The sequence below is a fragment of the Phaenicophaeus curvirostris genome, chromosome 1 (genome assembly GCF_032191515.1).
Source record: "Phaenicophaeus curvirostris isolate KB17595 chromosome 1, BPBGC_Pcur_1.0, whole genome shotgun sequence".
NCBI lineage: Eukaryota > Metazoa > Chordata > Aves > Cuculiformes > Cuculidae > Phaenicophaeus > Phaenicophaeus curvirostris.
In genome coordinates this window covers 163,815,635-163,828,615 of record NC_091392.1, presented here as the reverse complement: position 1 = coordinate 163,828,615, position 12,981 = coordinate 163,815,635, and the positions used below count along the sequence as shown (strand labels likewise).

At 37.1% G+C, this 12,981-nt stretch overlaps 1 protein-coding gene across 26 annotated transcripts in view; it reads left to right on the top strand.

Annotated features, from left to right (window-relative positions):
- The window catches only part of DLG2 (discs large MAGUK scaffold protein 2), a 1,047,701-nt gene that overhangs the window by 570,748 nt on the left and 463,972 nt on the right, over nt 1–12,981 (top strand). The window contains exon 1 of one of the 26 annotated variants that reach the window (XM_069879741.1): nt 4,998–5,413. The exons of the other annotated variants lie outside the window; for them this stretch is intronic. Within the exon in view, the coding sequence (XP_069735842.1) occupies nt 5,165–5,413 (249 nt within the window). The 5' untranslated portion in view covers nt 4,998–5,164. Of the gene's footprint in view, nt 1–4,997; nt 5,414–12,981 lie in introns of those variants that run through there. 26 annotated transcript variants of the gene reach the window in all.

The following is a 12,981-nucleotide window of genomic DNA, read 5'->3' as shown; positions in this document are numbered from 1 at the left end:
GATGATATTGTCACAGTCTCCAGCTTCTCAACTAAGAGAATTACTTGGGTTAAAAACAATTATTTTGTTCATTGTTCATTTTAATCTCTTCTTTAATGATTTGTGCGCTACTCTCTCTATATTAAGATTTCCTAGAACGGTACAGGGAAGGTCTTTTTTTTTTTTATCAACTCTCCAGTGGCATTTTTCACTTTATGCCGCTGTCCATTTTTCCTGTCCCTGCTTCCTTTATATTGATTACTTTTCTCCTAATTTAGGCAGACATTAGCATACTTACCCTAGCTGAATTTTATTTACATTTCTTTGATCTTCAGACTTTCTCGAAAAATTGGTAGGAACTGGTTTCCAGTTAGAGTTGGAAGGTGAATTTATTCCTTTGCTCATTAGACTCAAGAGGAGGTTCTCTTTTATCTATCCCTTTTCCCTTCTCTCTCTTTTCCTTTCTTTTCATGGCTTATTTTCATTTCACTAGGTATTCAAAATTTCTGCTGACATTAATCTTCATAAAAGTGATTTCTGTTACTAATATTTTACCACATTCTACTTTAACCAGGAGTTGCAAACTCACTAAGGAATATGTCAGTTCTTTTCACTCACTGCGAAGTCTTCTAGTCAAATTAATGAGTTTAACACAGTTATGTAGCTGTAATACACAAGCAGACATAAACTGCTTAAGGGGTCTTAGAATACAACTGGCACAATTCAAGTGTCTAGGCATCATTTTCTTCTGCATTTTGAGTACCTTAGAGAATCTGAGACATCTGCATGAAGTGGCAAATATGACACAGGACCTTTATAAATCTGACCTTTTCTGGAATGGCAACTCTAGGTTTGGCAGGATACCCTGGGGCAAGTAAAATGTTACTAGGGTCGTATAAATAGCCAGTTGAATTGCATCCTGATCTTTCATTTAATATTCTTAACATGCTGAAACACTTTGATGTCCAGCCTTACTTATCTGCAGCGTCTGCAGTTTTGCATCAAAACCTAGATTTTGGGAAATACTCTTGTGTTCTGCCAGTTGTCTTCAATGTATCTAAGAACGGAGGTTGCATTAAAAGGTCCTGTTTGCTTTCAGGGTGATTTTTTTCAGCCTCTGTGGTATACATACATTATTTCAACAATTGCCAGGGAACAAATACAGTACTGCAAGCTTTCTGGAAAAAAAAAAAAATCAATTTCAATTTGATTGTTTTCAAATTCCTATTGTGTATACAGAGTTAGGCATATTGAACATCAGTGTTTCTGTCTCTCCAGCTAACTAAGAAATTAAATACTGACATCTATTTTGGAAATGAGTGAGGTTTTAGTATCTGCCTTTCTCTTATAAACTATCTTAAGTGTGTGCTGTTAAATCTCTCATTGGAGGAGTGGGAATACTAAAACTTTAATTGTTTCTTTTTAAGAAAATATTTTTAAGAATTTTTCTTAAAGAAGAAATTTTCTGATCTTGGAGGAGGGCAGTGTGTTTTCTTATTTGTACTAGATTTATATGCAAAATCTGAAAGATTCTTAATTAATAGCATCAATTTTTTGTTCATTTCCAAATTAAGGGGGATTCTTCAAAGATTCTTCAAGCTGTTCAGCGTTAATACTATATATAATCCATGATTTCCTATAATCCTAGAAGAAAAGAAGTCACTAGTATCACAGAATCACAGAATCACAGAATAACCAGGTTGGAAGAGACCCACCGGATCTCCGAGTCCAACCGTTCCTACCAAACACTAAACCATATCCCTCAGCAGATAGAACTAGTAAATAGAAGTTGCAGGAAATAAGATATAATAACAAAAAAGGTCATTTTAACCACTACCTGATTCAAGTCAAGACCAACTACTCCTGATAGATGTCTTTCTAATACACTCTGAAAATTTAACATTTTTATATAGTCTTCTCAGGCCGTGTACTCCAACTCACCTTGTTTTTATACAATTTCCTTTCCAAATGTTTATTGAAATTTAAATGCTTTTCCTTCCTGCATTAATAGATATATAGTACCTTCTTATTGCAGCAATATTTTTTGTTATGCCACCTTCCTTCTAGACTAAATAAACCCATTTTACCCTCATATGTTACATTTCCAAGATCTCTGGTCTTTCTCTCATCTCTCTTCAGGACTCTTAAGTAGTCCCTTAATGGTTTCCTTGCCTTCTTCAACTGAAAACTCAGTTTCCAGCTGGAGTATTTCCAATTGAGATTTCCTGCTGGCAAGTACCCCCTGCTTTTTATTTTTTTTATGTTGCTCCCAACCACTTTTCCTATGAAAGTATCGCATTGAATGTTGTATAAATGCCTAGAGAAAGTTTATAAGACTTGTTTTTCTTTTGATTTGGTGATATTGTTGGGAAAGAAGAGCAGAAGTAGGAAGCAAGCCCTTCAAATATGATTCTGACTGAAATCATTCTCTGGTGTTATCCATGACCTTCTGTGCTTTACAGTAAAAATATGATTTCTTATCCTAAAGCAGGAGAAATCATAGAATTTTCTCAGTCACATGATATTTTGCAACTCACGTGAATTTACTGCTGAAACTCAATAGAAAATTATTTTAGAGATTTTAACAGAAAAATCAGTTAAAAATAATACAGTGATAAAGTCAGCTAGTGCTACTTGATAATCACGAGTTCTTTTCATCTGTTCAGATGCACCATTGATCCTTCTGCTAAAAATGATGCTTTGCTTTGAGAAACATGTAGAATCTTTCTGGCTTGCTTGCAGTTTCATGTCTAATAGTTTGGTGTAAGGTGTTGTTCTAGAGCAAGGTGTTACTGGTGTGGCTCTAGAGCAAATGGTGTTCAGACTTGACAGTCTCATGTGTTGTGTATCATAGAATGATAGAATGTTTTAGGTTGTAGGGGACCATAAGGATCATCCAGTTTCAACTTCTCTGCCATGGGAACCTTCCACTGGATCAGGTTGCTCAGAGCCTCATCCAGCCCTCACAGTAAAGAATTTCTTCCTAATATCTAATCTAAATATCCCATCTTTCAGCTTAAATCAATTTCCTCCCATGCTGTCCCTGCATCCCTGAAAAAGAGCCCCTCCCCAGCTTTCCCATAGGCTCCCTTTAAGCACTGGAAGGCTAGTCTAATAAAGTCTCCTTGCAGCCTTCTTTTCTCCAGGCTGAACAACGCCAACTGTCTCATCCTGTCCTCCTCACCTGGCCGTGCTACCCCTCAAAAAATCAAACCGAGACAATCCAACCTCCAATCTTGCATTTCAAAATGCAGAAATATCTTTCTTTTTGTGTTTCATTTATGTACCCTAAATGTTTCCTAGTTGTACTACTTTTCTGGTGAGACCGCTCCTTGAATACTGTGTTCAGTTCTGGGCCCCTCACCACAAGAAGGATGTTGAGGCTCTGGAGCGAGTCCAGAGAAGAGCAACAAAGCTGGAGAAGGGGATGGAGAGCAGGTCTTATGAGGAGCGGCTTAGAGAGCTGGGGTTGTTTAGTCTGGAGAAGAGGAGGCTGAGGGGAGACCTCATTGCTCTCTACAACTACCTGAAAGGAGGTTGTAGAGAGGAGGGTGCTGGCCTCTTCTTCCAAGTGACGGGGGACAGGACAAGAGGGAATGGCCTCAAGCTCCGCCAGGGGAGGTTTAGGCTCAACATTAGGAAAAAATTCTTTACAGAAAGGGTCATTGGGCAGTGGAACAGGCTGCCCAGGGAGGTGGTTGATTCACCTTCCCTGGAGGTGTTTAAGGCACGGGTGGACGAGGTGCTAAGGGGCATGATTTAGTGTTTGATAGGAACAGTTGGACTCGATCCGGTGGGTCTCTTCCAACCTGGTGATTCTATGATTCTATACTTGATTTGTCTCTATTGTGGTCTTCTAATTCTGCTAATAAAAAATAAGTAAAGGAATGTCAGAGCTTAATTTCTGGTAGACTTATAACTCCTTCATTGACTCTTAATTGTACTCATTGCATTTCGTTGTATTTCCCTCCCCTCCCCCCAGTTTTCTTATTTCCAAGTGGAGTATCTGTTGTTTAATAGTGTAATAATGCTGCAGCCTTTCCTTCACTGGAATTGACAACATATTCTCTTTCCTTGAAGTTTCCCACTGTGCCCATGAAAACTGCCAGGAACTTTGAGAGTTACCCAGATTTGCTCAGAAATGTCCCAGTAGTTATTGATTTAATTGCTCAATAATATCAGCAGATAGATATTCAGACATGGAATATTTTGAATTATGCCTCCAAAAAGAGAAAGGTAGGGAGAGTGAATTTCCTGTACACTGATTTTCTCTTTGGTGTTAATATTCATAGAAAAATTAACTCTCAGATGTTACCTGAAATGAAGATAACTGTGTGATTGTGGCAAGAAGTTCTTCCGATTAATGATAAATACGCCAGCTTGGCTTCTAGAAAATTAAGTTCTAGAAAAATTTGCAAACACTTCTGTTTCCAGAAAATTAAGTCAGAGGCTGCAAAATTTGTGAACTCTTCTGTTTCCAGTGTATTTGAGGAGGGTACCAAGGGGGAGGGAAAGTTCAGGCAGGTTTTTCACAATTGCATCTTTGCTAATTATAGCTTCTGCTTTAGGCATTATTTTCCTGTTATTGTTTTGGCGTGGAGAGCTATGTGTGTCCTTGCGTGGACTCAGGCTTGGATGATTGATTTAAAAAATATGTAAATAAAAAGAAGAACCAGTTCAGCTCATCCAGCAGAAATCATAGTCCTCTGGCATTTAATTATGTGGCTGTGCAAACTAAAGTCAGGAAGCTGTATATTTTTTCTGCTTTTTCACAGCCTTTTCATAAGGTTACTACATCTTTATTGGCTGCATTGAATATGTGCCAATGGAGTTAGGTTTTGTGCTGCATGAGTGCACTAATGCTGTTTGGCAGCTATAAAACAGACAACAGTAACGTTAATGCAATAGAAGAGGAACAGCACAGGACACATGAGAGAGAACAGCTAACCATACAGCTCAACTCGTACGAGTTGTTAATAATGGATTAGGTTGCTCTCTGGGGCACTGAAATAGGTTGGATAAAAATGATAACCAGTTTTGTGGCATATGCATGATACGAAATCAGTTTGGGGATGCAAAATCTATAGCATCAAATACCATAAATTATAGCAAAATTTATGGGTTTATAATTTAGGGTACTATTGTACACAGAAAACAACGATTTTTTAGAAGCCTGGCGTTCGAAATGAACTATTTAGTGGTAAATAACTCAGCCTTGATAAACCACAGAGGAAGTGTACCTAGTGTAAAAGCAGCATCTCATGGGGTTTTGCACCCACATTATCAAAAAAGATGTTCTTTGGATGGGCAGAAAGGAAAAACCCAAGAATCCAGTCAGCTGAAGTGGCCATCTCTTCTTACTATTTTTAAATGGAGACAAAGTTTGGAAGAGCGTTTACTGAAGAAGAACAAAACTAGATTGAATTGTTTTCAGGTAACGTATCGGATACAGAATATCTTGGCTCTTGTAAGTAATATGATTAAACATGATTGGCAACTGCATGTGGCTGTGTCTAAGAGATTGACATTAGATATGTGTGTCATATATCATTACTAAATTGCACTAATGATTTGGAAACTTGTCATGAATGTTTTCAGAATTTTTATTAGTGCACAGCCAAGTATATGATGTTTTAAAAGGCTGTCAGTTCCTACTGATGCTTTCTGAAGTGTCAGCAGACATAATTTAGGAGGTTTTGCTGAAAATCATAGAGTCTTCTTTGTGACATCTCAGATGAAAGTTCTGAACTAAGGGACAATTCATTTCAAATATAATTATGGCTATATTAACTTTGCAGTGCATACAATGAGTGTCACATAGCATATTTCAGAGATTACAAATGAAGTCTTACTTGCTCTGCATTAAATTCTTTGTTTTTCATATTTGATTAAAGTCAAATTGAAAATAAAAATGTTTATTGTATACACAGCCGTTATGAAGAAGAATGTTGCCAGTCACTAAAATGTATGAAATAATGAATACTCTGAAAAAGTAAAAATACAATAAAAATGGTGCCTCAGTGCCACTCAATAATAAGTGTGATTAAGTCTGAAGTCTTCTACCAACTTCAGCACAAGCAGAATTTCAATAATAAGCTCTAAAAATAACACCGGTATATTTATTACTAGCACTTTTGGAGATTAATATAACAGACTATGTATTACACTATGTATGCCTGTTTTCTGTATATTTATGTAGTAAATTTAGTTTCTCCTATTATATTAGTATTCTGATCTATCAAATTTATTTTCATCAATGCTGTTACCCATAGATGAACAGTTAAAAGTCAAGAATATAATGGTAACTTCTAATTTACCCTTCAAGCAGAAATCTTTTTAAACTTCAGAAGACAAAACTTAATCGTGCAGAAGAATATAAAGCATTTTTTAATGAGGAATGGATTATATTATAGTTCTGGTACCAGTGCTTGAGTGATAATAGTGAGCGGGTCATAACAATCATTCACAATTCCATTCTTTTCAGAAGTTTCAATTTTTAAAATAAAATGCAGTGCAGGCATTAATAGAGGATTATTTTAAAGAATTCTTATACTAATAATCTTTTACAGAATGAACTCCTCTGTACGCATTTGACAGTGTTAAGCAACGAAAACAAAAAACCCTCTGGAAAATGCTTTTTTCTTTACCTTGTCTCGCACTTCCATTTTGCTATAAAAAAATCTCCAAATAAAGAAATTCTAGACATAATATATTTTATAATTTACTTCCTCAACTTCCCATTAAATAAAATTGAATACAGTTTAAATGTACCATAAGACATATTACTTTTATTAAAACAAATAAATAAGTTTATCTTTCCATCATCAGCATGTGCTAGCAGAAGTTGTTGAAGGAGGCAACTTTGCATAAATCTGAAATAAAAAGATCTAAAATATCATCATACTTAATATAGAAATATGTATTTATACTGGAATTCAGTATAATACTACCATCTGATATAAACAAGACACACTTCATGATGCTATGTGAATTTTCATATTATAATATGTATGAAATTATTTGCAAAATCTCTGTAGTAGCTTGATATTGGCTTATTATAGGTGATTGATTCTTATCAGGAGGAAAAAGAGGAAAATAGATTGAGTTCATATGTTGCCTAACTTGAGTTTGGGATGAATAGTCAATAATTATATTTATTACATGATGGTAAATTGCAACTTGAGGTAGCAAAGACAGAACAAATGATGAATTGCAAAAGGAACTTAAGACTAGGAGATAAGATGGCTGGTGAAATTTAGTATAAATGGTTGTAAATAGTACATATGGGGCTGGAGACTGGGTGAACAGTTTGGTAAGGTGGGCTCTGGTTACCTAGGACAGAGATCTTAAAGTCATGGTAGTTCCCACATAAGATCATCTCAGAATTGCCAGAAAAATCCCCAAACCTCCATCACAAACCCATTCTTTCTTACTAGAAATTATTAGAAAAAGAAAGTAGTGCAGAAAAAGGCCATCATGACCTGGAATGAAGAGAACAGAAATGGAGTAACAAGCAGGAGTTATGCTTTCAATGGGATAACATTGAGGAAACAGGAAATGGGATGTGGAAGATTTTCATCTTTTGCAGTAAATGATGGAGAGATGCCATATATGGGCCTTCCTGAGGATCCTGCATGTAGCACAGGATCCGTGTATACCAGGAGGTCATAGTCCAGAAGGTCTCTGAGACTATCAAAATCAGCCAAGAACATCCTCAGGTGCAACAATCAGAGCAAGTAAAGTCCTGCTTAGTGAACAACTACTCAGCTGCTCCATCCTCCAGCTCATCCAAGTTAGTTGCTGGAGAGGGACAAATGAACAGAGGTGCACACCCAGACAGAGCAGCTATGTCACGTAGATAAGCTTAGAGTGCTGGGTGATAGGATTAGGTGAGTTGCACAGCATTGAAGTGATTATGCGTATTCCTGTGCCACTTGGAGTGGACGAAGGCCTCATTTCCAAAATTTGGTGTGTAGGCAGGTGGAGATTTTGGTTAAGCAATTGTGATAGTGACCTTCTTCCACTATGCTTTCTGCTTATGCAGGAGAGTGCAAACTCCTAGAGCAGGAGTTGGGACAAACAGCTGTAGAAACTGGATGGGAATTGTGCTTTTTCCTCTCATGGCTATTGTGGGATGTAGGATGTTGGGGAGATAGCCACTTGGTTCAACTACTGTTGCTGTTCTCATGTTCTTACTGTTGGTTGGGAGACAGTATCTTTGGCCTGATTGTTAAGATTTTTTTGTTTTGGTTTTGGCTAGGATAGAGTTAATTTTCCTTATAGTATCTTGTATGGGACTTTGCTTTGGATTTGTGATAAAAATGGTGTTGATAGTATAAGGATGTTTTAGTTTTGCTTAACAGTGCTTGCAATGGGTCAAGGCTTTTCTGCTTCTCAGACTACTTTGCCATCAAGTAGACTGGCGGTGCACAAGAAGCTGGGAGGGGACACAGCTGGGACAGTTTACCCCAACTGACCAAACAGATGTCCCGTTCTATATGCCACTGTGCTCAGCGATAGAGCCTGGTGGAAGGAGGAGGACAAAGGGGACATTTAGACTCATGGTGCCTGTCTTCCCAAGTAACCATTGCACATTGTGGAGCCCTAGTTTCCTGAAGATGGCTGAACACCTGCCTGCCAATGGAAGGAAGTGAATTAATTAATTGTTTTGCTTTGCTTGCACAAGAAGCTTTTGCTTTAGCTATTAAACTGCCTACCTCTCAACCCAGGAGATTTCTCATTTTTACCCTTCCAACTCTCCCTTGTCCCACAGGAGAAAATTAAGTTTATTCCAATTTAAGTAAATTTTTATTAAAAGTCATAATATTATTCCGTTCACAGTATGTGTACTGAAGAGCTTACAAGATGAAAAAGAAAATAGAAACCGGCAGACATATAGGCAGGCTTATCATGGCTTAGACAAGGTATACATACACTCAGATCACCTCTTTTTAAAAATTTTATATAAGATTTGTTTGGGGATGAACATATGGTGGTAGGTGATTGGTTTTATTGCTTTGGGAGTCTTGGTTAAAGAGTGTGGAATCACATTCTCTTCACACACTGAAGTTTATTCTGCTTCACTAAGATTGAGATGGCTACTTTCTGCTGCTTCTCATGCCTTGCAGACTTGGATTAGCACTAGGGACTCCTTTAATCTTTCCCTAACCTCGGCAGGTATTTCATCTGCAATACCATGTGCTCTAATGGACATAAGTTCAGCCTGGAATTAGCCTTTTAGGTGCCCTCTAACTTGGGGGTTTTGTTTGGGTTATTTTTTTGTTTGTTTTCGGGGTTTTTTTGCCTCTGAGCAAGAGAAATTATTTATTGGCAGTCAAATGAGGCTGGTTTTAATTGTGTTTCATAATGAATCACCTCATAGACCTTTATTGCTGCACATGTTCAAAATCTGATGTTTAAAGTTCCTTGAAGCCTGAAAACTCAGGGAAGTCCTTCATTGACTAAATAAGGTCTCTCCTGAACCCTTTTTTATGGGTAAACCCAGGGTTTTCTTTCACAGATGTTATCATGATAACAGCAATTTTGACTGAAAGATCACATATGCTATATACATGTCATATTTTATGTCCACTTTTCCGATCTTTAGCTCCCTGAGGAGTCAAAATTCACCTTAGGGAGTGCCCTATATTTAGCCTCAACTTAAGCTGAGTGTCTGTCATAAAAATGTGATTTTAAGCGGGGGAGAATGGAAATAAATCAAGCATTTTTCTTATATAACTTGCAGTTGGTTGCAAGCAGCGTGCTCTGCCACTGATTGTGTGCAAAAAAACATGTGCTGTTTTCACACCACTCCATGAGTTACATTTGAAAGCAGCCTGACGTAGTATGTCTTTCCTTCTTGCTAGTGCAGTTGTCCCTTATTATGAAATTGAATGGAATAAAAAATATATTCAATTTCTTAATGTAATTTTACTCTAATTAGATAGGAAAAGGAAATTACTGTCTATAATTAGTTTACTGCATAAATTTTTCATCGCCACAGCAAACCCTTGTGGGAAGAAATACAATCTTCCTTCCCCTTCTCCCTGAATCTTCCCCTGCTGTCATCTTCCTCATCTTGCCTTCTGGTTTTGTTTTTTGAAGTGCAAAAAGTAGGGAATTTCAAAAAGAAAAAGCCAAAGAAAATAGAAGCACGTTTCTTTTGTTTCACATGTACAAAGCAATTGTCTTCTGGAGGCAGAAACTGCAACTCCCTTAATTATTAGTCTTAATGACTATATTGAGGTGATTAGTCATGAAGATATTTCTAGACTACTTCTATGCTAAATGCAGATAGGTCAATATTACGAAAGATCTCTATTAACAGCATTAAGTGTGATATGAAATAATGACGAACTGCACCAAATTATTTTCTAAATACTTATGTTCCTGTATCACTTCATCACAGATGAGTTGCTGGTGAACTTTGAAGATTGAGTCTAGAAAACAGTACAGTAAAGGTAACAGATGGTAGCGGTGTCCTGTCCTTTTAGGTTGTGAGAGTTTCTCTGAAGAGATCATGAGAGGTAGGGCTGGAGAACAGCATTTCATGTCATGAGGCCCTTCTCTGGTATTTGCCTGCAGCCTGAATTATAAAATACAAATTTAGCTTTTTAGATTACTAGGTTTAATAAAAAACAAAACCGAGAAATATTCCCAGGCTGAAAAGAAAACACGATGCAATTTTAGACAAGCTTGGGAACATCAATAGGCAGTAGATGGGACTGCTGTGGATTGAATTAGAATGGGTTTTTTAGAAATCTGTCACTGTGGTAGATAAGCACCGCATAAAATGCAGCTTTAATATTTGAAACCTAGAAACATTGCAGCTCAAAGGGGTTTTATTAAAGGAGCTGGAGTATTGCTTTATTAGCTCATTTGAAGGGGGTTTATAGATACATTTCATAATTATATTCTTTGTGTTAAAGGTAAAATTAGCCAGCAAAACACTCAGAAGGAACATTTGGAGTTTTATAGTCAATGTTTATTTGTCTCAAAGAGCATCTTTCCAGATATCTTAGTCTAGTGTGAACTATAGCAGAAGCAAAGCTGGTATTTACTTTCAAGTTTCTGGTATGAGTCTTCTTCGGAACACAGCTTTCTCTGTGTGAAAATCTGACAAGTGTGACATCAAACCACTGTATGGTGCCAGAAAGCATGTCTATAAAAGCTGAAGGAGGAGTCCGTGCTGAAGAGGGTAAAGAGAATCACAGAGATGTACTAACGTAGAAAGTGATCAGTGTCCTGTTCTGCTCCCCGACTCCTCAGAGGTGCCCATTTCATAGAATTATAGAATCATTAATGTTGATAATCTTGGAGGTCTTTTCCAAGTCCAGCTATCAGCCCAATAACATCATGCCTGCTAAACCATGCCCCAAAGTGCCATGACTGCACCCATTTTGAACATCTCCAGGGAAGGAGACCACACCACTTCCCTGGGCAGCCTGTTCCAATGCTTTACCACTTCTTCGGTAAACAATTTTTTTCGAATATCCAATATAAATTTCATTCTAATCCAGAGTAAAACTCTGGATCATACCCTGAAAACTTTTTGACATACATTTATTTCTGGTTATTCCAAATGCTCAGTAGGATTTGGGAATAGGATCATTGAAATGAACATGACCATCTTTCTTTCTATATGGCTTCCATGGAGTTGTTACTATCAATTGCTATATTTCAGGTAATCTTTGTGGAGGAGAAAATGTATTCTCAAAACAGGGTGGACATCAGCAGTGCTATAGTAGTGATGCAGATGTGCAAGATTCCTAAATATTGCCTGAGTGAATGCGTTTGATAATCACTTTGAGTGATTAGAAGCAAGTTATATAATATATTCACTGGGATTTGTGTGTTGTACTAATGTTTTGATTATTCTGGTAGTTTTTCAAATCAGTTTTGTTTACTGTAGTCAGATTATACCACTCCCATACCTGTGAACACACTGCAGTGCGCTTTTAGGTAAAAGCAATAATATACACAGAACACGGTAGTGAAATATCTTATGGAGGTGGAAATTATACCCTTGTATTGTTTTTTCTTGAAACTTCAATAGTTTCTGCAATTAAAATCTTAGATGTTGCACTCAGAGGAACATGTTGTTGAAATGATAATGGGGGTAATAAAGCTGCAGTAGTGCATCCTTCTGATTCGGAACCGTCTTTTGTTTGTCCTGTGAGGAGCAGGGAACAAGCAATGTGCCATCTTGTGGCTTCTTTAGCCATTGCAGTTGGTTTAATAGAGAAATGGTCAAGTGTTAGCTGAAAAATTTGTCATACCTTTTTTTTTTAAAAACTGATGAGTAGCATACAAGCTCTAGTTGAGGGAAAAAAGTGGGAAATAGGACTCTTTTTGGAGAAGAAGAACGTTGTAGGCCACTGGACATGTTTTGAGGTGAACTATAAGAATTTGGGTATTTCAACTTTTTTTTTCTCCCCTCCTTCCCCCGCCCCATTTTTCCACCAGATGATATCATACTTGAAGCAATTTGCTATAATTATTCTTCACTCATCTAAATGTAATGCTCTTTGCAGTGGTGAAGTCAGCTTCTGTTTATGTATTCTACTTGTACTCCATAATTAGAACAATTAACATGCTAACTGTTGTGTGTTTTAGGTGGAAGCTTTTAGCAGTGTATAAACAGAAGGTCACAGCTTAACTGGATATATCATTTTACTTGACTAGCTTCAATATAGACAATCGAAAATGTTTTCTTTTTTCCACTGCAGACAATCTAGCAACCATGAGGTTTTACACACATTATGGAGAAAGGCAATGTCAGCAATGCAGGAAAACCCAAAACCCAAATTCAGTTAATTTGCAGCCCTAAGTCATATTTTTAAGAAATCTCTGGTATCCTTTTGATTCATTTTGTGACAAATATTGACAGTTTACATGTGCAGAACTCTGAGATGGAATGTTTTGTTTCTGGGGAGACCTTATAGCAGACTTCCAGTACTTAAAGGGGGGGCTGCAGTAAAGCTGGGGAGAGTCTCTTTATCA